The sequence below is a fragment of the Schistocerca gregaria genome, chromosome 4 (genome assembly GCF_023897955.1).
Source record: "Schistocerca gregaria isolate iqSchGreg1 chromosome 4, iqSchGreg1.2, whole genome shotgun sequence".
Taxonomy (NCBI): domain Eukaryota; kingdom Metazoa; phylum Arthropoda; class Insecta; order Orthoptera; family Acrididae; genus Schistocerca; species Schistocerca gregaria.
The window spans coordinates 345,519,366-345,544,131 of record NC_064923.1 but is presented as its reverse complement, the minus strand read 5'-3'; the positions used below and the strand labels follow the sequence as shown (position 1 = coordinate 345,544,131).

Sequence of the window (24,766 nt, the reverse complement as noted above, 5' to 3'; positions counted from 1 at the left end):
TGTTAACTGTAAATGGAGGTATAGTAAGGATAATGTGGTGTCCATCGTCGATTTTCATGCAGGCAACTATTTAAAATACTGGTTGTACTGACTACAGCTTCACAGTAGATTTACTCTATTGCGAAGGATATGTGTCAAAAATATGCAAGTACTCCAGTTATTGAGGCGTGTTCAGCTCTTATATTATTGTTGGTTGCTTGTGAGAGAAGGTGGCACTTCTATACGGTACAACCATTTTGTTCCCGGCAACAGGGCAGCTATCTTTCATCATCTAATATATCAGTGGTCTGTCTAAATAAATCAGTACAACCCGTTCAGCAAACACCATTATTTTTCAACATACGTCCTCAGCGAAGCCAGCGTCAGAGACGAGAAGTAAGACTCTGACGAGAAACGAGCGGTAAAACTGTATTTAACGTTGATACTCCAGCACGAGTAACGGACTGAAGCGAAAACAAGCTTGGTGTGGAAAAGCTCACCGCGCCTTCCGCTTATGTAGGCCCGCGCTGAGGATGTGTATTGTGGGTTGCCTGTTTCGCACGCAATGCTTTCAAGGGCAATCTTTTGATAGATCTGCAGCAGTTGGGCAGACAGAGGCTTGGAATACGCATCGTAGAAATAATAAATGAATAAAAAGAAGGAAAAAGCTACTCAAGCTATAGCTGTCTATTTAGTGGCTTAATTAACTATACTAATGTCCTTTTATTCTTGCTGATCAGGGAACTTTAGTGATTAATCACATGAATGCGACAATGTGACGTTGTTTAACATTTCATTGCCAAACAAAGATTTATTGTTACTGTTCTCACTAAGAAACTTGTGATAAAAATACAATGGGTGGAAGGACCGCAGTTCGAAATAATCTGTAAATGAAACTAAGTGGTTGACTTGCACGGGAAAAAAAGAAAAGCACAAAAAAATGCTTTACTAACTCGTAAATGACCCATTCGATTTTCGACACGTGATTAATATTAAATTACGCATGTGTGTCAGATTACATTAGCATTCGTGTCACCAATCAAAGAATCGTATCATTCCGTTAAAGAATAGTTTAAAATAGTTTTCACTGATGCTCTAGATCGGCCTCTCTTTCAATCTGGAAACGAGTCAAAATAACTGAGAAAGAAGCAGTGGTTCTTCTAATTTAAGCTTTGCACGGCCATCCATGCAATCGCTTTTACATTATTATTTCGCTGGATTTCACAACATACTGTACACGTTGTTTCTTGTTTTACGCGTTTCAGTGCTCCTACAAATAAATTCGCACACATTTTTCCCACCATTGTTTTCGACTACAGGACTCATTTACTCTGTAAATCTTGTAATAGGTTTTACCCATCCTTAATGCCGCTAACTCCATCAGCTGAATACTGATTGCACTTTAGTTTTTAAAAATATGTTTTAAACTATGTTAAATGTCAAGCATTAGGGTGATAAAGTGTCCTGTGGCTGTGACCGTTGTAATAGAAAATAAAAAAATCAAACCTTAGTTCGCGTAGGGAGGATGGGGGAGTGTGGAAATCCGCGAGACAACAGCACGTGTTGTTCAATGTACCGTTTGTATTCTACTTGAGTTTTGCGACGTTCTTTGATCAACACTGTGATACGTGTCACAGAAAATAGTCTATTTCCTCACAAGAATGTCACAAGATGCAGCAGCTGCTGCTTCCGGCTGCACGCAGACATTCTCATCGCTGCTTCCTGTTTCCAGTCGTCGTTGTACGTAAGAGTGTCCGGGCACTCGCAGCAGGGTATCATGGTACTGTACAGTGAGCTGTCATTTAGTGCTGTTGCATATCCCATGTTTCAAGACTAATATCAAGTACCGAAAAAGCAAATGTAAACGAAAATGGGGATTGTGGCAGCTATGATCCAGGCGCTACTAATACATCCCTAAGTTTGCCTACGTGCCATGTAACATAACGACTGCGTACATGTGAAATTATTAGTACATTATTATGACTTCTTCGTTACAAAATGTACCTGGGTTTTCTTTCTTCACTAAGGTCACTATGCATATGCTATGTAGTTCTACAGCTAACTGTGGTATAAACGTTCGATACCGCACTCGTTAGGGGTTGCAGTTATCGACCGCGGCCCGTATTAGTATCGCTAGACTCGCGAGTCGCGACCAGCGCCGCTCCGCGGCTTGTATCAAGTTTCTAGCGAGCTCTCGTCCACTCTTGCTCGGGAAGTCAAGTAGTAAAGTAGAACAGCCTTCAGCTGGTAGGAAGCAACTTCTAACAAGGCGCTTAGTAAGTATGGCCTAAGTGAGGCATCAATAGCTATCTGTTTATAATTATATGTATGCCGCCAAGAAGAATACTGTACATCCAGTTAACTACAATATATATTATTTCTTACCGACGACTTCTAATTATTTTAGTCGTTGCAGATTCAGACCATGCAGCCAGCACCTTATCGACGTTACTGAAAATACCTGTTGTGATGTATATGTTTCTATTTAGCATTGGCCACCAGCCAACATTGGCGACGACTCGTTCGTTGTCATCATAACACTAACTAAGCATGTCGATTACTGTAACTATTTTGTGAGATACTAATACTGGACCTAGAATATTTAAGAACATTAGCATAAGTTTCGATACCGTCATGCAGTGCGTTTTTAACTTAGTTCGGCTCATGTACACCCAGTTTATACATCTTGGCCCCCTACCCGTCACTGTAAGCTACTCCCAACACCTGCGCAGTTACTAAAAATATTTTATAAATACAATTAGTAAAATGGTCTCGATCGCAACGAATTTTTAATTATAGTTGGCAGCTGATTTCGGTGTATAGTTTAGACCACCTTCAGACCGTAAGCACGATGATGGCGGCTGGTGGCGGTGGCCGGGGCAAGATCCTTACGAATACGGACGTCAGCCTTAAACCAACGTCTGAGCAGTTGACGCTAGGGATCTTCCTCCGTCCGCCAGCCGCCGTCAGCATGCTTACCGTCTGCCAGTTGCCAACCAAAATAAACATCTGTGCCAACGAGACTATTTTCTTATTATTTTACACCGATCGCTATTCGCTCTCAAATGAAACAATGCTTTCTAAAATTTTTCTGTACAATTAATTTTCTACGTCCTATATTTTAAACAGTTAAATAAGTATGTTACGTGAACTATTGTCGATTAGCGAACCATGCAGTCCATTTACAGCACCTGAATTGATTCAAACAATGTACTGTCTTTTTTCTCGGAGTTATCTATTTCCGTATGTTTTTGACATGCAAAAATATCACTTCTATTTTTGACGTGAAAACGTCGCTCAAATTGTCGTATAATATCGAACAAGTCATCGACTTAACTTTGTTACCTACATTTACGCAGTAGCAAAGAGCCGTGCACCACAGCAATACAACAACCTTAACATATTAGATTAGATTAGTCTTTCGTTCCATAGATCCGTGCTGAGGAGATCCTCGTGGATGTGGAACATGTCAATTTTTTTGTTTTAAGCTGAAATAACAATACTAATAGTATCAGTAAATACAATACATCAAACAATACTAATAGTATGAGTATATACAATACATCATTTGTTTCTATTAAAAAACTCGTCAATGGAGTAGAAGGAGTTGGCCAATAGTAACTCTTTCAGGCTCCTTTTAAACTGATCTTTATTTGTAACTGAATTTTTTCATGTTTGCTGGTAAATTATTGAAGATGAGTGTTCCTGAGTACTGGACCCCTTTTTGAACAAAATAAGTGTTTTTAAGTCCTTGTGCAGATCATTTTTCTTCCTGGTATTGTATGTATGAACTAAGCTGTTTGTTGGAAAAAGAGATATATTATTTAGGACAAATTTCATTAAGGAGTAAATATACTGAGAGGCAGTAGTTAGTATACCCAGATCTTTGAAGAGGTTTCTACAGGACGTCCGTGAATTTACTCCACAAATAATACGTATTACACACATTTGTTTGACTTGAAGAGTTACCCCAAAATATTATAGCATATGACATTATGGAATGAAAGTAGGCAAAGTATGCAAGCTTTTTCATTTTTATGTCGCCTATGTCTGCTAACATTCGAATTGCAAATACAGATTTGTTAAGGCGTTTCTGCAGTTCTGTGGTGTGCTCCTCCCAACTGAATTTATTAACAAGTTGTAATCCCAGAAATTTAAGACTGTCAACTTCTTCTATTTGCTCTTCTTTATACTTTATGCATATGCTGGGTGGAAACCTCTTACAGGTTCTGAATTGCATATAATCTTGTGCATATGTCTGTAACGAGCGCTTCGAGAGCATGTTTGGGGAGCTGTTTTAGCCACTGTAGTATTCAGTGCGGGTAACATAAAGCGATTGCAAGAAGTATTAGCTATAGTGATAATGTTTTGACACAAAAATGTTTTCAAGAAAGGGGCAGAAATGGAACAGTATTCTGCGTCTCTCTGAGCGCAGAAAGCATCACGCATTCGCCTTCTGAGTGGCTCACCACTGTAGAGGACGAATATAACGAAACTAATAATCAACGGTAAATGACTACCTACTGCCGAGATTCACAGTCAGGAGCTGGGCTAAAATATCCGTATGTCTTTAAGTTGTAACAAACGCAAGCTTTCTTACGGATTCCCGCTACTGTAAAAAGTTTATCTTTAATTATTCAACTATTTTTAGCTATACGAGCGAATACTTGCAGACGGTGTCCAGGGAGTGAGTTGGCCACTTTCCGCCGGACCTTTCTCCCAGCGCTGCTAGTTCTGCTTGTTAATCAGGACGGACAGCTTTCGTTGGAGGATAGAAAAGCAAGTAAGAGGAGCTGCCACGCAGCGGTAGGTACGGCCGAGACGTTCCGTCATCTCCTTCTCCGTGACGCTTGGCGTCGCGCGAAGATTCACTCGTGTGCTCGGCCGGAAGCCATGTAGTCAGAGGCATGCAGGGCAAACCGTGCGACGTATTGCACCACTGAACCGTAATGAGGCGTTTATCAGCAGATCCGGACCGATCATCGTCACTTCTACACTTGACGCGCCAGCCTTGATGGGACCCGCGAGACAGGATTTAAGCTGTAACAACTTTAACACTAATAATAAGTGTCCGGTAGCAATTTAACTCCTGTGGAGCTTGGCGGTTAGCGTGTCTGGTTGTGGTGTAGAACACCCGGGTTCGATTCGTGATGGTGCCAAAGAAATTTTGTTGTTGGGGGGACTGGAACAGGACAACTGAGGAACTGCTTGGAAAAGAATGGCTCCAAAGTGCGAGAAGCTAACAGTAGGGACAGCGATATGCCGTATCAAAGTCTAGGAGCGGTCAAAAGGTTTCCGTCTTTAAGGCGATGCTGTAGCATGCATATGTGCAACGTAGCGCGACTGCGATGTAGGTATACGAGCACCGATATGGAGGCAAGGTTTAGTGTGACATTCGTGTCTTGCCGACGTGCTTGCGGTCAATGAGGCATCATGCACAAGGCGACGTTATTACCAATGTGTATGAAGATAGTATCTGAAACTTTCTGGCAAATTAAAACTATGTGCCGGACTGAGACTCGAACTCGGAGAGACGAAATACTGGCAGAAGTAAAGCTGTGAGGACGGGGCGTGAGTCGTGCTTGGGTAGATCAGTTGGTAGAGCACTTGCCCGCGAAAGGCAAAGGCCCCGAGTTCGAGCCTCGATCCGGCACACAGTTTTAAGCTGCCAGGAAGTTTCATATAAGCGCACACTCCGCTGCAGGATGAAAATCTCATGCAAGATGGTACCTGTTCTTTCAGACATGTGCGAAAGAACAGTTACCATCTTCATATAGTTAAAGCTAACCGGCCATTGACCTTTCTCTTCTGTGCTGGATGCACAGGCATTGCCTGAACTCTTACGGGACTCGGTAATATTGTCTGCCGTGAGTAATGAGTGTAATGGGCAGGGGCACTACGAATGTAGTGTGTGGACATTAGGTTGGGAATGTCGGTCTCGCAGGGAGCGTGCATATCCCTGCAGTCGCACTACGCTCTGGACCCTCTGTGGCTCAGATGGATAAAGCGTCTGCCATGTAACCAGGGGCTCCTGGGTTTGAGTCACGGTCGGGACACACATTTTCAACGGTCTCCGTTGATGTATATCAACGCCAGTTTAGGGTCTTTATTTAATTATCAGTTTATTACCAATGTGTCCAGACAGGACCAATGTAGTGTTATTTTTTATTGGCTGCCGAAGGACAAAAACTGGCAGATATCCATCGGAGAATGAAGACTGTGTATGGTGTTGCATGTCCGTCGGAAACCACCATTGTGGAAATGTGCGAAAAGTACCGTGCTGGTCTCTATTCAACAAAAGACGCCCGTACATCCGGGTGGGCGGCCTCATACATTATTGATTTCAACGAAACTGGTGTCTCCATCATTAGGGAACGCTGCTGCACAACGCTGGAGAAAATACGGCGTGCAGTTAATGCGAAACGTCAGAGAAAACTTCGGCAAGGGGTGCTGTTACTTCATGACAACGCACGTTTCCATATCGCAAATGTCCTGATACAGTAGCTACACCAGCCCACGTACGAAACACTCGAGCATCCGCCCTACAATCTTAATCTCTCCCTGTGGCTTGAAGTGTCGACGATTCCTGTCGGACGAGGATGTGCAGCAGGTAGTTTCGAACTTCTTCCGGCAGTAAGACACGGTGTTTTACCAAACTGTTCGTCCGCCCCCGGTAGCTCAGTGGTCAGCGTGACAGACTATCAATCCAAAGGGCCCGGGTTCGGTTCCCTGCTGGGTCGGAGATTTTCTCCGCTCAGGGACTGGGTGTTTTGTTGTCCTAATCATCATCATTTCATCCCCATCGACGCGCAAGTCACCGAAGTGGCGTCAAATCGAAAGACTTGCACCAGGCGATCGGTCTACCCGACGGGAGGCCCTCGTCACACGACATTTCATTTCATTTTCACCAAACAGTACGCCATTCGAATGAAAACTTTGTAATCGCCCCTTACAACACCATACGCCAAAAGATGGCACGGAGGCAGAACCTTACCGCGGAGTTACTACATTTTCAACGGTCCCCGTTGATGTATATCAACACCAGCTTAGGGTCTTTATTTAATTATCAGTTTATTACCAATGTGTCCAGACAGGACCAATGTACTGTTATTTTTTATTGGCTGCCCAAGGACAAAAACTGGTCTGCCGCAACAGTGGTACATGATAACACATTGTCAACTATCAGGAGTGACAGTCGGTCGCCGTTTATTACGGCATAGATTATGTGCGCATTGTGACCTCTCCACCTATCTTTAAAGAGTGTGCAGAAACATGCTAGACGGCGATGGTGAGTGGAACGACGTCTCTGGGCACAGGATTGGCATCAGATAATGATTTCGGACAAATCCAGCTCGTGTTTGCTTGAAAATGATTGCCGTTATCTTGGTTACTCGGTGCGAGGGGAAGCGCAAGGCATACAGCGCCAACTCAGGACCTAATGGTGTTGGGTGCTATTGGGTACAACCACAAATCACAGTTGGTGCTTGACCAGGGCACTGTGAACAGTGTGACCTACCGTGAATGACATCCTGCGACCTGTAGCCATACTCTTTCTGCACAACATCCAGACGCCATTTTTCAGCAAGACAATGCACGAGTACATGAGGCTGCACGAACACGTGCCTTCTTAGTGTCTCAGGATGTCAGCCTTCTGCATGTCCCGTCAGATCACCAGATTTGTCGACAGTCGAAAATGTGTGGAATATGGTGAAACTAGAGGTGCAGTGCTGTGGCACAATGCCAACCACCACAGGTGAACTTTGGAACCACGTCAATGCAGGATGGATGGCTATACCACAAGTGTTCTATTTTTTATGAACATGAGTGTGTATACTCTGGAAACCACTGCACAGACGCACCTGAAGATGATGAAATTTGAATTATTAGAATTTATGATTTTAAATACTGTGGCGCTTCTTCAAAATCCGAGACAAAGCCCTAGGTCGTTTCAACCAGGATTTAACTACCTTTTGTATCTGGCTCTACTGCCTGCCGCAACTGCAGAATGTGATCTTAACTGTTAATTGTGCAAGAGCTGGCTTTATTCGGAGTTTCCCTCGAGCCCAATCAGCTTGAAAGCTCCCTCTTAGGCCCTTAGCTTGTGAGCTGGGTATCGCTAATCCATATAAATTATGCTGAACGAGAGGACGTAGTATATGCTGACTGTTGTGGTCGGGAACTATTGGGCTCGCTTAGAGGTAGCCAGCCTCTCCTTGGGTTTCCGTTGCCTCCAAGAACACAAGGAGTATCATTAACGATATTACAAGAAGTTTCGGCAGTGGAACGCACAAAAGCGGTGTTATAAGTTGGAGTAAGGGATTTCCAGTCTGAATGTCTGTATTCTGTTCCTCATGTCTGACTGACTTTACTAGTAGATGTTGTTGCGCCGCGATATCGGTGTTGAACCCGCAGGCCGATATGGTTCAAGAACATACTAACGTACATGTCCTGTGAATATGAACGTCCTCTCTCTAGTCGTTCAAGGTGTTCTGTTTTTTTCTGAACATGAGTGTATGTATATGTGGATTTTTACATCCCTTACAATACTGTGCGGCATCCGACGCAACACCTGAGAACCCTTCAAACAAGTAGTACGTCGGAAATCTTCAAGTACCGAAATAAAATCAATGCTGCAAATAAAATCTGAATCGGATAAATCTTCTTCCGAGTTTGGTGCAAAACACAGCGAAAGAGTGAAGCGTCAATATTACTGCATCTCGAAACCACCGCTTTACCAGATACAGGAGATGCAACTTGAACGATACAGCTCCTGCCTACCTGTAGGAAATGAAGAGTGTGTGCGAGCGTCGGACCCACCTTGAAGATGAACTGCCCCATGTCGGAGATGCGGCCCGGCGTGGAGGCCCTCTTGAAGCAGTGCAGGTAGTCCCTGGTGAGGACGAAGTAGCGTTCCTTCCAGCGCGAGAACAGACGGTCCCTCTGCTGCCACAGGACGCCTCGCTTCAGCGCCGGCGAGTCGTAGCCGGAGCCCGCGATCAGCGACTGGAAACACACGAACAAGCACACGGAGTTAGTCATCAGGTGCGTAACACCCCGAATGAAAGCTCTCTAAGCGTCTGAGGTTACTGGCAGATCTGAAACCAACGCTATCTGTTAGCGTAATAGATCCCTACGAAAGCTCCTGCCTGATTAAAAACGTGTGCCATCGGTCCTTTCGTAGATTACGGGTTAGCGAGCCTGGTAGGATGTTATTGTATCGGTCCGCAACAATTTATTCCCAGTACCACGGAATACCACAGACATACAATAGTTTCTTTTATTTCTGTTTCCCGACTCAGAGAAGCCCTCGTGTGTTGTACTGTTGTCCAAAGCAGGAATACCACTTCCCCAAAGCCCCTCTCCCCGAACAAGCCGACCTCATATTCACCTCGTTTGGCCCAAGGAGATATAATGCTCTTCCACGAGCTTAAATCAGCCCTCAATGGAGAGCGTTTTAAGGTTGTTGAATCGATTCAACAGACTGTGACCGCAATTTCGAACGGCAGTCCAGCAGACCGACGTGGCCTGCGCTAACAGCAGCGCTGCTCAGTCTCTGCTAGAGTGCTTATTCAACGGGTTTTGCTGTCCCGAATAATACATATCGATAAAATGAATATCGAAGCACATTAAATTTGAGCGCTTAATCGAATGGGGACACAAAATACCTTCAAAAGTCACTGTGTTTGCAACGGTAATAAAACCGACTCTTCAATAGGTTCAAATGGCTCTGAGCACCATGGGATTTAACATCTCAGGTCATCAGTCCCCTAGAACTTAGAACTACTTAAACCTAACTAACCTAAGGACATCACACACACCCATGCCCGAGGCAGGATTCGAACCTGCGACCGTAGCTGCCGCGAGGTTCCAGACTGAAGCGCCTAGACCCGCTCGGCCACCACGGCCGGCTAAAACCGACTCTTTCCATCAACATCAGAAGTCGCACGAAAGACGTGATGAGCAGTATTTGTTTGGGACGACTCAAATTACAAGCTGCAATAACGAAATCGCATATATCTCCCGAGTAAACAAAATACGTGATGTGAGATCCTGGTAGGGCTAGGTGAGACACTTCAATGAAAATAAATGCAAAGGAGTACCAAGGAGTGGAAATGTTTAAAGATTTGTATTCGAAAATAATAGTAGATAACAAGAAAGCAGCAAAAATTCAAGAAAGGATAGCAAGCGGAAACCTATGTTCTTATACATTGCAGAATATATTCAAGTCAAGAACTGTTAGCAGGAATACAAAAGGCAAATATATTTGACTATATTATGGACTATAGTAATGCTTGGATCCGAAGGCTGGGTGCTGACTAGAAAGGAAGAATAATGGTTGTTGAGATAGGAAAAGAGGATATTGAGATAGATATTTGGGGCAGTGAGAGACGTAGGGTTCTGGAGAATGAGCATAAACGCAGAACACAGTCACCTTTTATACGTATGAATATTGTAGCAAAAATCAAGCAAAGATGAATGATACGGACTCGTCTTGTACAGAAAATGCTAGAACTCGAAGCGTTAAGAAAGTGTTCAAAGGAAAGCCCGAGGGAAGAAGGAGACGGGGAAAGATCCAGGAAAAGCCGCCGCTGTGGCCGAGCAGTTCTAGGCTCTTCAGTTCGGAACCCCGCTGCTGCTACTGTCGCAGGTTCGAATCATGCCTGGGCCATGGATGTGTGTGATGTCCTTAGGTTAGTTAGGTTTAAGTAGTTCTAAGTCTAGAGGACTGATGACCTCAGATGTTAGGTGGCATAGTGATTAGAGCCATTTGAACCAAGATCCTCAAAAAGGTGGCTCGGAGATACGGAGGAGGACCTCAAAGCAAATGGGAATCAGGAATTGGCGAAACAGAGAAATGGACTGAGAAGAACGGAGGCAGGTAAAAAAGGAGACCGAGGTTCTACTAGGACTGTAGCGCCGACCAGTAAGTAAATATCTGCCGAAACACATGAGAACCTAGTTTAGCTCACGATGTGTCATCTTGTCTTTGCAGATAGCCGCGGGACTCATGTGTAACGTCATTATTGTTTAAGTCAGTTTAGCAGGCCAAAAGTAATGGAGGGATGATACTTGTTCCAGTATCAAGTAGTCACAGATGTGATGGATAGAGAGACGTAGTGGTGTGGTGTGTTGTGCTCTGTCGTCCTCTTGCGAGTTTCGTTAGAAGCACTGAGGGGAGGGAAGGGTGTAACTGAGCCAGTGTACCTCACAGCTCCCCCCCCCCCCCCCCTCTACCCCTGACCCCGACAGTGGAGAGCTCTCGGCAAGTGTGGCAGCGCGCGTTCTCGCTGCAAGGGCACTCCCCAGATAGCTGACTGCGCGCTTCTGCTACTCATACGGGGCGAGGCGCCGGGGCGCCGGCAGTCAGCAGCTTCCGTACGAGAAGCGAGGGGGAGATACCACTGGCGTGACAAGGGCGCAGGAAGCACCCGCTGCATGCTAGACTCGCTGCTCACCAGACTTGGAAAAGTTGCGACCCGGTACAAGTGGCTGGGGATGTTCGGAGGCGCCTCAATAACCGTACTCCCATTATGGCTATACAACTTCATTGCTGACCATTTTAACTGCACCACTGTAAAGGCGGCATGTGACAAAAAGTCAGACTGGGACGCACTGTGCTAAATGATTCGATATGCAGTTCACTGAGGCTTTTTGCGGATGATGGTGTGATGTATCGAGAGGTTGTAACAATGGAAAATTGTACTGAAATGCAGGAGGATCTGCAGTGAATTGACGCATGGTGCAGGGAATGGCAATTGAATCTCAATGTAGACAAGTGTAATGTGCTGCGAATACATAGAAAGAAAGATCCTCTATCATTTAGCTACAATGTAGCAGGTCAGCAACTGGAAGCAGTTAATTCCATAAATTATCCGGGAGTACGCATTAGGAGTGATTTAAAATGGAATGATCATATAAAGATGATCGTCGGTAAAGCAGATGCCAGACTGAGATTCATTGGAAGAATCCTAAGGAAATGCAATCCGACAACAAAGCAAGAAGGTTACAGTACGCTTGTTCGCCCACTGCTCGAATACTGCTCAGCAGTGTGGGATCCGTACCAGATAGGGTTGATAGAAGAGATAGAGAAGATCCAACGGAGAGTAGCGCGCTTCGTTACAGGATCATTTAGAAATCGCGAAACCGTTACGGAGATGATAGATTAACTCCAGTGGAAGAATCTGCAAGAGAGACGCTCAGTAGTTCGGTACAGGCTTTTGTTGAAGTTTCGAGAACATACCTTCACCGAGGAGTCAAGCAGTATATTGCTCCCACCTATGTACATCTCGAGAAAAGACCATGAGGATAATATCAGAGAGATTAGAGCCCACACAGAGACATACCGATAATCTTCCTTTCCACGAACAATACGAGACTGGAGTAGACGGGAGAACCGATAAAGGTACTCAAGGTACCCTCCCCGCCACACATCGTCAGGTGGCTTGCGGAGTATGGATGTAAATGTAGATGCAAATGATTAGCAATTCACTACCGTCGCATGCCGTAGGCAGCGGCTAGGCCATCTACCGGATGGTTATAATTAAACTATTCATACTTAACACGTTATAACACGGAAACTAATTATCGTACGAGTACCAAATTTTGTAGCATTAATGTCAAGAACACAGGAAGGAGAAATAATGCAGAATCAATTTAATTGAAGCACTTTAAATGTGCTGCTCTGGTACATCATACCATTACATACCGGTACCTTACTGCAACAAAAGGGGCTCATGTGGCGCCCATCAGTGGCCAGAAGAATCTGAAAGCGCAGGATTGCATTCTGCACAGCAGAAAGAAGCATGTCCGTAGTATGCTGGCTACCTCTCTTGATATGCTGCGCTTTAGATCAGCACATGTGCGAATGTTACTCTGGTAAACTCTGTCCTTCAAAAATGGTTCTAATGGCTCTGAGCACTATGGGACTTAACTTTGAGGTCATCTGTCCCCTAGAACTTAGAACTACTTAAACCTAACTAGCCTAAGGACATCACACACATCCATGCCCGAGGCAGGATTCGAACCTGCGACCGTAGTGGTCGCGCGAGTCCAGACTGTAGCTCCTAGAACCGCTCGTCCACCTCGGCCGGCCTCTGTCCTTCACGTAGCCCCACAACCAGAAATCACAGGGAGCGAGATCAGCTGATCGTGCTGACCAAGCATTTGGAAACGTTCGGCTGATAATTCTATCGCTTCCAAATGTGTTTCGGAGAAACAAGTGAGCATCACGAGTGGGGCCCCATCCTGCAATAAAACTGTTGAGTTCAATGCGTCTCTCTCCTGCAGAGTTTGACACGCTGGCGAAGCATATCACAGTAAATCTCACCAATCATACTGCACGTCTTTGGTCCTTGAGCACCAACTTGTCCAAAAAAATAAAAATAAAAAAAAGGGCCAGTGATGAACGTAGAACGTAGCCGAGAAGCCACACCATACAGAGGAAGTCCATGCACAGTGACTGGAGATGAAGGTCGCCACTCTCGACAATTGTGTGTGTTCGCCTTACCGTCAGACAAAAATGAGCTTCGTCTGATCATAGGATGGTCCAGGACCAACCTTAGTCAACTTCAGTCACTGCGAGGAAGTGGAGAGCGACGTCAATACGTCGTTGTGCGTCCTACGGTGCAAGCTGCTGTACGATATGGATCTTGTGTACGGATACCATTTGAGAACGGTTCCAAGCACCTTCCGTACAGTGGATCACGGCATGTTCAGCTGTCTTAACTCAGGACGCGCACTGCCTGACGATCGGGAATTGCGCACAGCGTTGCCTGTCGTAGCAACAAAAAAAGTAAAATATGAAATAGTTCAAATGGCTCTGAGCACTAAGGAACTTAACATCTGAGGTCATCAGTCCTCTAGAACTTCGAACTACTTAAACCTAACTAACCTAAGGACATCCACGGCCGAGGCAGGATTCGAACCTGCGACCGTAGCGGTCGCGCGGTTCCAGACTGACGCGCCTAGAACCGCTCGGCCACGCAGGCCGGCCGTCGTAGCAACACAAACAACCTGTGCTGCAACCGGTCGTCGGCCTCTTCCCGGAGCTATGCCCAATTCTCCAGCTGGTTCCAACTTCTTCATAGTGCTCCGCACAGCGGGTGGAGAAAGAGGACCCACATGTAATGCTTTCAGCTGGGGATATTCTCGAAGTGCAGCTGCAGCATTACTGTTGTTTTGATAACAGAGGTTCGCCAGTAATTCCCTACTCCTTTTGTCCAGGTTTATGTTGACATGTCAACGCGTGCACTGCGACTGCTCAGACGCGTGAGACTACGAATCACGCTGACTGATCGTGACGCCTGGTGGCCATAGTTGGAACTGGACGGTGGCGTCGTGACGTATGGAAACCATGCACCTCTTGCTCTGGACCTTAATGCTACCAAGTTTGGTACTCGTACGGTAACTAGTTTCCGAGTAACAACGTGTTAAATAGGGAAAGTTTAATTATAACCACCCACTATATTCTGTACACAATTTGGAAACCACGTTTGAATGACGATTGTACGAAGATCGTGTTACGCCTCGTGAAAAAACCTGTCGAATTGCTACAGCAGCAGGACTATGACCTATCGAGATGCGGTTTATCGCTCCGCAACAGTCGCTGCTTTCCGTCTGTCGGGATCCCACGACTATCACGCGAATACGGAATCGGCGACGTCAGAAGGGTCGCCTCGGCGCCAAGCAGAATGTCTGTGGCGCCCGCGACGACAAACTTATTGTTCGCACTGGTGCAGGATCGTACATCCACGTCAGGAAGCGGTCTCGTTTGCAACAAGAAAAATGTCTACGACGTGTGCAACACCTCGTCTCCAAGGCGGCCGTTGTTGCGGCTTGCCGCTGAAAATACCTGGTTATGGGTTATCGGGAGACGCCACCACTCGCCAGCCACTACGATTGATGAGCTCTTGCACAGAGTCGTAGCACCATGGAATGACGTGCCCGGAATCAGTCATCCATGATCAGATCGATTCGACGCCCTGCCGCTGCCAGAGTTGGTAGCTCTTTGTGCTAAATTTCGCACCCCAGTACACACCTAAATCATCCAAACCTGTGTTAACGTGTTCTTCCTACTATACTGTACACGCACAACAAGTAAAATTTCGTTACTATCTTTCCTGAGGTTGCAACTGTAATTTGTACTTAAGTCTTCCTACTAGGGCGTCCTGAAAAGTAATGCCTCCGATTTTCTTTTTTGTGAAAACCCTTAAAACTTTTTAAATAAAACAAACGTTGTCAACATTCTACATCCTTATTCTTCATGTCTACGCATTTGCTTCGAATTGTAGCGTGTAACATGGCGGTGTGAAAAGCAAAGATGTCGGTGCGCGAGTAACAGCGTCATGTAATAGAATATCGAATTCTAAGAGTCCGTCCGCACATGGAGCACCGTCTCCTCCAGCATGACAATGCGAGACCAAACAAGACCGCTGCAACGTCTCTAGCAATCCTACGTCTTGTGTTCAACGTCAACGATCATCTTACAAACAGGTTCATCTTGGCTCCATCCGATTTTCATCCGTTTAAAAAAAATCGATGACTTCACTTTGATAGAGATGAAGCAACGAAAGAAGAAGTGACGTTGTGGTTCCGTTCAACAAGGTCGAACATTCTGCAGTGGCGGTATCAACAAAGTGATCTCTCGTTGGGAGAAATGTGTTCGTCGCCAGGGTGACTATGTTGAGAAATAAGTATGTAGACATGAAGCATTAAGATGGCGAATTTTACTAGTGTTTGTTTTACATAAAAAGCTTTAAAGAGTTCCTAAATGAAAATTCGAAAGCATTACTATTCAGCGTGCCGTCGTACAATGAATTTATTCAAAAAATGTTCAAATCTCTATGAAATCTTATGGGACTTAACTGCTAAGATCATCAGTCCCTAAGCTTACACACTACTTAACCTAAATCATCCTAAGAACAAACACATACACCCATGCCAGAGGGAGGACTCGAAATTCCGCCGGGGTCAGCCGCACAGTCCATGAGTGCAGCGCCCTAGACCGCTCGGCTAATCACGTGCGGCTATTTATTCAATACAACCACTTTACTATTGACATAGACCACTTCTTATCACCGTGTTTGTCTATGTTGCGATTTCATCCGTAGAAACAGATAGATAATGCATAGCATATCAAGCCCGCTGACTGTTATTAGAAAATTCAACACAGAATTCCAGTTGTACGGTTAGTTCAGAATCTGTCCCACGTATTCTTTCGAGAACTTTCTTCTTTCTCACTATGAGGACAGCATGCAGAATCACAGAAGCACTGTAAGATACGCAGAATCAATATCATTTAGTACCGAAGTTTTGACACTTTCGTATACTGAAGCGAACTGGAGAAGAAGAGAATCGAAGAGTTTCGGATGTGAAACAAGTCAAAGATGCTGAAAATTAAGGTGTCTTCGCATAATCTACCATAAGATGAATATGTGGAAAACAAAGACTAGAAAAAGGGACAGAATGTATTAAACTATCGGGGAATAACCTCCATGCCGGCCGGAGTGGCCGTGCGGTTCTAGGCGCTACAATCTGCAACCGAGCGATCGCTACTGTCGCAGGTTCGTATCCTGCCTCGGGCATGGATGTGTATGGTGTCCTTAGGTTAGTTAGGTTTAATTAGTTCTAAGTTCTAGGCGACTGATGACCTCAGAAGTTAAGTCGCATAGTGCTCAGACACATTTGAACCATTTTGAATAACCTCCATGCTACCAGACAGAGCCGCAGAGGGCAAAATCTGCACCAGAATACCGAGACTGGAATGCATCCAATGAATAACCGAGGACGTTGGACGTAAGTGCTGCTCCGAGATGAAGAGGTTGGTACAAGAGAAGAAATCATGGCACACCGCATCAAACCAACGGAAGACTGATGAGAATTCAGGAGAGCGGTTCAGAAATGATACAAATGTTTACTGAAATGGCTGACGTTAGCGAATATTTTATATCAGCAACCTAGAATATTTCAAATAGAGGCAAGTCACGATTGCATCCTTCTGATGATCAAAGGTGATATTCACGTGATCCATTCTCGCAGAACAAAAGTAGATAAAAAGCTATAGGTGTGATCACCGATGAAATATGCTGTACTTCGATAAACAGTCATACGCACATGTTATGTGTAGCTTATCACTGCTCTGCAAGCGTCTACTAACAACAGACCTGGTTGATACACTTCAGACCAAAAGATTTCCGCTGTGCTGTTAACCCAAAACTGAACACATCGCCCCGTAACAACTGAGGAGGGCAAGTTAATCATCTTTTGTTTTAATGTTTGCGACGAAGGAAACAGTTATCTCTTATTGCAAAAGTGAATAAAATATCAAATTACCGATGCAAGATAACTTGAAGATTATCTGCTGCAGACGCAGAGTAGGTTTTGAATACAGTGACAGATAATGAATGCAGACGCCAGTCACTGCCTCCGTTGACACAAGTGCTTTCCTCGTCACGTGGTAACTTACATAACCACAGAAAAGCAGGTCGTCTCTGGCAGTCGATAAACGGGGCAGCTACACCTGTCGAAATATTTAGCGGTAGTAATCAACTCTCCACATACCACGACGATAGACTACACGTCACGAAAACCGAGCTTGGCGCGCTGTGTAAACGCCTTGCTCTCGACAATAAGATTCACAGTGACTACGCCGTAGCGGATGTAAAATTAGATGTTGTCTATTTCCAACTTCTCTTAGAATTTTGTCTTCTGTTTTACAGCTTGCGTAACTGCGTGGAACGTAATTAACTAACAGCAGTCCCTGCATTCGTAGTCTGCTGTTTGTAGCGCGAATATGACACATGATTCGTCTGAGCTGCGTGTCACTCCCGACGTGCAGCTTAATCCACTGGTCATATCTCCTCGGATACTGCCACAGATTCATTATTCTCTGCATGGTCGACAAGGAGCTCGAATTTAGAAAATTTCAAGCTTCAGTTGCTTTTGCAAAATCTCACGAAAACATGAAAGAAGCTCACCACCTCTGGGCTATTTTTGGTGTAACTGAATAACTACCTGTAATTTCAGATGAAACACATACTGCCGTTCTTCATGTTTGCTGTACAAGCACTTTAGGACCGCAATAGGAAAAAAGCAAAATCTGTCCCAAATTTCTCTGAGGGGCTCTTGGAAGAGCTCTTGTGACATTGTTTACGGCGATCCGCCCGTTGGATGGAGCCTGTTAAATCCGGTCACCTTTTTCGCCCTCCACCTGCTCCGTTCCCCAGTGCTGCTATTTCCACATACTGTGTGGGAAAACATATGGAAGCGTTTAGCAAACGCAGGTTCGAATGCAAGACAGGCATTCATTTTCAGTCATCACTGCATATACATTACCTTGCTGGTCCTCCATATCTAAACGGTTTGACCTACCAGTAGGAGATAAATAGCACCTATTTAACGTAACTGAACAACTGAAGAAATACCATCATTTTTCCAAGTAATGACTTTCCTCCCAATTTATTTCGCTAGCGTATCCGCAAATAATATTAAGCTGGGTAGTGATGTCCATTATTAATATAGGGTACACATTAATTTCATAAGAGTTTTTTTTAACCGTATACCTTGATTCGTTCCATGACCCTGAAGTTTCTCCTTTCGGATGAGACCTACACAACATGATAAATGAACACACTTGCTCTGAAACTTCCTAGTAGAGTAAGACTGTGTACTTGACCGGGACTCAAACCCGGGACCTTTCCCTTTCGCGGGCAAATGCTCTACCAACACAGCTACCAAAGCGCGACTCGTGACCCGTCTTCGAGACTTCAATAGCGCTAGTGCCTCATCTCCTACCTTCCAAACTGTCATGAATGGCCCAGTCGGTAGAACACTTCCTCAAGAGATACAAAGGTCCCTGATTAATTTGCCAAGAAGTTTCATATAAGGGCACACTTTGTTGCAGAGTGAAAAATTCATTCTGGACACTGGCTTTAGTTTGTAATTCCACTAACATAGTAGCCACGGCACCGTTTATTACCATCCTGCTCGAAACGACACGAAAACGCACATGAATTTACTTTAAGTGACAACACATGCCCCGCGAGAATTTAAGAGGAAGACTAAAGCAATAAACAGTAACATTACACTAAAAACTAAGGACTGAGTTGGAGGTGAAGTACAGTAGTGAACCGTTGCAAGGGGATTAATGCGAGCAGGTAGTAACTGCACATAATGAAACATTTTGAACAGAGCAGTAATTATTCAAAAAGTACCAACATTAAATCTTAATTCGGCGGGTAGTTGAACCACACAAAGCTACCATGAGTACCGGGGATTACACGAATACGCACTGATGAGATCTAAAATCTCACAACGATAAATCACGAGACAGCATCATATAATTCCATTTTACTTGAGGTAATCAATGACACTCATAAAGCAGGCGAAAAAATAACATCGATAATTTTTGAAGTGGAATCCAAAGTTCGTTTGACCTTACAACTACGACGTGTTTTCGGAAATTCAGCCGAGGATTTTTATCCATTATTCAATACGATATTTGGACAAAGTCTAGTTCATGTTCTACGAACTTTGTTCTGACGCAGCGGGTGCGCATACTCACACGGGGAACATAATTTTGCCGGTCATCGAAATATCGTGCAGAAAAATGGATTCAACAACTCGGCTGGACACGGAAAAAAACACAGTTGATCAGTCACTCTGAGAAAACCTGAGAAATCATAACAGTCTATATTCTTTTGCAACTGAGAAATAGGCGCGGAAAAGATAAGAAACAGTAGAAATCTTAACTCGCCATAGGGAGCGAAAAAGATATTGTACGAAGTACAAAAATACATTTCATGAAAGTATACAGATCAGACACTGCAGTACAATAAATTTCTCTGTCGAACGTCAGCTGTGGCGTTACGTCAAAGAACTGAAACAGCACGATATTCTTGGATTTATCGACGCACGAAACTACCAGCACTTTTCGCAGTAGACCGTAGATACAGATAGAATATTCATGATCTCATGTCTGCCATGTCAAGGTTTGAAACCAGCCTCCAAGTCAGGTGAGGGAGGGTAAAAACCTGAGTTTTGTACGGTTAACCCATCGTTTTACGAAACTCCTTGTATTAATTCCCTTTTTGTCATTTTTACATGTGGCCAAGTGAGAGGGTAAAGACAATTTGAACATTGCGTTTTACAAGCGACAGAATTACAGTTCTTCACTGAATTCCTTTAGTTGTTGCATTGCGAGTCGTTTATGTAGTTCACTGCTTTCACATGAATAAAAGATAAAATATCAGCTTGGCAGGAAGCACTTAGTTTTCTGACGATTCCTCAACAATAAGTGTGAAATGTTTTATTATGTTCTTATTGGAAATGACAGCTGTTTCAGTCCACAGTAGTATCCGGATTTTGTATGAAATAAGCGTGTGTGTTTCATGAGTTTTCCTTAAGGCAGTACAAATACCTAAACACTATCAATGCAAGAAGAACAATATATTAAAATACGCTGATTATAGAGAAAAATCTGGTATTGAGTTAGATATTGCTGTCTCAAAATCTTCGTCTTTCATCGGGATTTTCATGTGAGGACCAACGTACTTTCACAAGACCGATATACAGGGTGTCCCAGAAGGAATTGTCAGTGCTCAGGGTCTAACAGGAATGAACATTAGAAGAAAAGAGGTCTCCTAAAAATGGACTCTGAAATGTATATCTTAAAAGCTACAAGAATTTGCTCATCTTCGCTACTATGACATATCTTTTCTGCCGAACAACTGCTAGTAGCATTTAAGCCATGTATTTTAGAGCCCATGGCCACCACATAATTTTTTCTTGCTTCACAGTATCGAAGATGAAGTACTCAAAGCTCTTAAGGTATACATTTTAGAGTGCATGTCTACTAGAAATTTTTGCTTTCAATGGTCATTCCTGTCATATCCCTGAGTACTGACCATTCCTCCTCGACACCCTATACAATGATCCTTATTATTCTATTCGTATTCTTTAGACAAAAATAAAGACTCTCAAATAGAAGAACATACTCATCGGCTACGTAGTAATATCATTCCTTAACTTCAACTTCTAATATCGCTCACTTAATACGGAGAAATGCGCTCGCAACTTTTTTTTTTTTAAATTCTGTTCAGACAATAGTTGTGCCCGTGGAACGAAATATTACTTCCTCTCGCACGTCTTTCAGTGCAACCAAAGGCTGTCCGAGATTTCACTATTGTAATAAAGAAATTTTTACTGAAAATACCACGATTGAGATAAATTTAAACGCATTCCAGAAGTCGTCTGCAAATGGATACCACTATTAGTCAGCTGGCCGAGATGTTGATTGCAATATAGACAAAGGAGTCATTTGAGTCTACTTCATCTATGGCCTGAGATATCAACAGCAGACAAATATGACTCAAAAAATTTGACACGTCCCTTCCTGTGCAAAGCATAGCAACCTCTCTCAAAGCTTTTGGCTCGCCTGGTATTTTATCAGCATTCCTAACTCACGAAACTCATTTCCGTGGTGGATTGAATAAATCGTTGATAGGTGATGAAGAGATGGAACCCAGATCGAAGAAGAAATGTTGAACTGTACTACAGGTTGGCTTCTGAGAGAAGTGGACTCTGTTCCATTATTCAAGATTGGCTGTGGAAGACGACTGCAGTTACGGTATGTCTCGGTGACGTTTCATTTCTGTAAATTACTTAATAGATTCCTCATCGTAGTCACTAGTTGCTAAAGCGGCACATCTGTCATGCAAATTAGCTAACGAGAGACCTTTAGAATTTATTGACACAACGGCTTTGACTGTCCACCGCCAGGAAATGCCAGGGTTCTACAAGTAGATCCCGCAGAGAGGTTACGGTGGAGTCTCCAAAAATCAGGATTCTCCTCTCTGCGGATGGACACTTAAAGTACAAGAGTAAGAAATAAAAAAGAGCGTACAGAAGGAAACGTACGAGTATCTTCGGTTAGAAGCGTCACGTTTGGTTTTGCTTCAGTGACACGCAGTTGATACGCCGTTAATCTTTACGACACAAGTGTCCTTGCGTAAATACTGGCTGTTACCGCTGAACCTCGTTTCTGCAACGACGTGTCAAAGCGTTTCAGGCAGCAATTTATAATGTTCCGCTTGGAGCGTTCCGCATTATCGCGGCACCTGTTCCGGCTCGAATCGTTTCGCGTTTGCCGCTTGCGCCGCTGCTGACTAGGCGACGGTAGAGAAAGCGGGGGAGGCTAGGAGCGCCTTGTAGGTCGCCCAGGCGACGCCGCCTGTCAACACGTGAAGACCACGCCTCCCGGGCGCTCTGTCCAATCGATCGATCGCGCCGATTACAAACTACTTCGATTTTGGGCAGCTTCACAGGTGATTGTAAAAACCGCTGCCGCACTTTATTTGCTTTCCACATCAACTTCGTAAACGGCACCTATATCCAGATTCAGCCCGTACACCGGATTAGAATGAATTGTTATTATTTCTTTCTTATCTCAGACGTTATGTCTGGTCACAAGTAGAAAGTGACGCGGACCTTGGTCAAGCGTGACTTCCTTTTAACTGTACGGTATATGTTATATTGCATTTAGGAACTTTCGGGTAATTGAACATGTATCAATAATTACGGATTTCTGTAGTTGTATATATAAGTTTGGATGTAGCTGTATTACATTGATGTACTGGTGGATATTGTATGGTATTATTATTATTATTATTATGGACAGAATCTAATCCATTTCATTACATCGATTCAGGTGCAAAGTACACATAGAAAATTCAGTACGGTAGTGCATAGAAAACAGAATTCGTGATACTCGCGCGTTTGACGTCTTCATGAATTGGCAAGACGTGAAAGTAAGTGTCGCAGGGGGAGTTGCATTCTCCAACAGGCTTCACGCCAGCGATTGCGATTTTCGTGTTTCGAGGATTACCAAAGCATTGTCCGCCCCTGGTAGCCGAGTGGTCGGCGCGATGGAATGTCATACCTAACGGCCCGGGTTCGATTCTCGGCTGGGTCGGAGATTTTCCCCGCTCAGGGACTGGGTGATGTGTTGTCCTTATCATCATCATTTCATCCCCGTCGACACGCAAGTCGCCTCAGTGGCGTCAACTCGAAAGACTTGCACCAGGCGGGCGGTCTTCCCGACGGGAGGCCCTACCCACACGGCACTTCAACCAAAGCATTTCAGGTGAACCTTGGTAGGCGATTTCTTTGATAAGTGCAGTCCAAGTTAACTAGAGTTTTGATCATGACATGCAAATGCAAATACAAAAGAAGTGTGGTATTTTTCTGGGTTATTCAACAGGTATTCAATCACAAAAATCGGATAGTCCTTCTCTATCTGCCTAAAAAGCTTAGTTTTCACTTGCGACAGGTGAGTGTTGTGCTGTCAGTATGAATGTTTAGCATGGATGAGTGTGACGACGCCGTGCAGAGTAAAGCGTCGTAAAATAAATGTCGAGTGAGTAGGGCCTCCTGTCGGGTAGACCGTTCGCCAGGTGCAAATCTTTCGATTTGACGCCACTTCAGAGACTTGCGCGTCGATGGTGATGAAATAATGATGACTAGGACAATACAACACTCAGGCCCTGAGCGGAGAAAATCTCCGGCCCAACCCTGCTGCTGTTATAGCTTATACCAAGTCGTACATTGTGTGGTTTTACATCTTAAATCACACAAATTCAATAAAATTGAATTAATTATATATATATATATATATATATATATATATATATATATATATATATATATATAGTAAAAATGTTGTTTAAACTTGTTGCTAACTTGGATAATTATAATAAATAAGTTATATAATAGGTTGTGAATGTATTTTAAAATAAACTTAAAAGCGTCAAAGCTAAATTTTACTTTTTTGATCAACAGTTTGGGATTGCCTCTTGCGACTGACCATATGCCTACATTGCGTACTTCTTTGAAAATGGTCGAGAACATCAGACATACGAAGCTGATTGAAGACTGAAATGAAAAAGGCTGTAAGTGCCATAATAAGGAACTTCGAGGTTCTATGTGAAAAGGAATATACAAGCCAATTCCAATAACATATCAAAGGCTGCAATTGCCACGAACGAAAGTGTAGTATCAAACGCAATCAACAGATAGTATGCGGTATAACAGACACTGCTGTTAATACGTGAAAGTCCGTGTGTTCTGCGCGCTTACTCCTTATTCTTAGACAAAATGGCGGAGGCAACAGATGTCTAACGTCTTGAGTGGGAAGAAACAACAAATTACAGGAGAAGATACGGTGGCAACAATGACGAAAAAGCTAAAACATGAATACATTAAGTTAAAGTAATAAATGTGTTCCCGCAAAAGCTCATCCTGCAAGGAAGCATGCTAAATGATAACCTACACTACAACTGGGCAGAATGTTTGTTCTTCTTATTGCAGATTTATACCAGAATATAAAGGGACAGGGGCAGCAATCAAGACAAATGAAGGAATTTATCGTCAGTAACATGAATGTACCTGGCTTCTTAAATTTCAAGAAAGCTGCAGATTGTAGTATAAACACAGCAAATCTTAACGTGTCTAAAGTACAGTGGCTACTGTTGGACAGACATAAGCCTCACGTAGTTACGGCCAGGAGAAGGTTGAATGAAACTGAGGCCTGGGAAGATATCAGTATTTTAAGAAAAGGTGTACGAGAACAGGACATGAAACAAGGTAACTACCTTCCTGGATGTTACAGTCCACATCATCAAAGTAAAGATGAAACATTTGAAAGAAATGATGCAGTACCTGCCATATTATGACCACATACAGCTTTAAAAAAGCAGATGAACTTTTAGTATCTTTTTGTTGACTGTTGAAC

General features: G+C 43.8%; 1 protein-coding gene across 1 annotated transcript in view; it reads right to left on the bottom strand.

The window, feature by feature from the left end:
* The window catches only part of LOC126267425 (uncharacterized), a 181,745-nt gene that overhangs the window by 41,811 nt on the left and 115,168 nt on the right, over window positions 1-24,766 (bottom strand). The window contains exon 2 of the mRNA XM_049972678.1: window positions 8,797-8,982. Coding sequence (XP_049828635.1) covers window positions 8,797-8,982 — 186 coding nt within the window. The remainder of the gene's footprint in view (window positions 1-8,796; window positions 8,983-24,766) is intronic.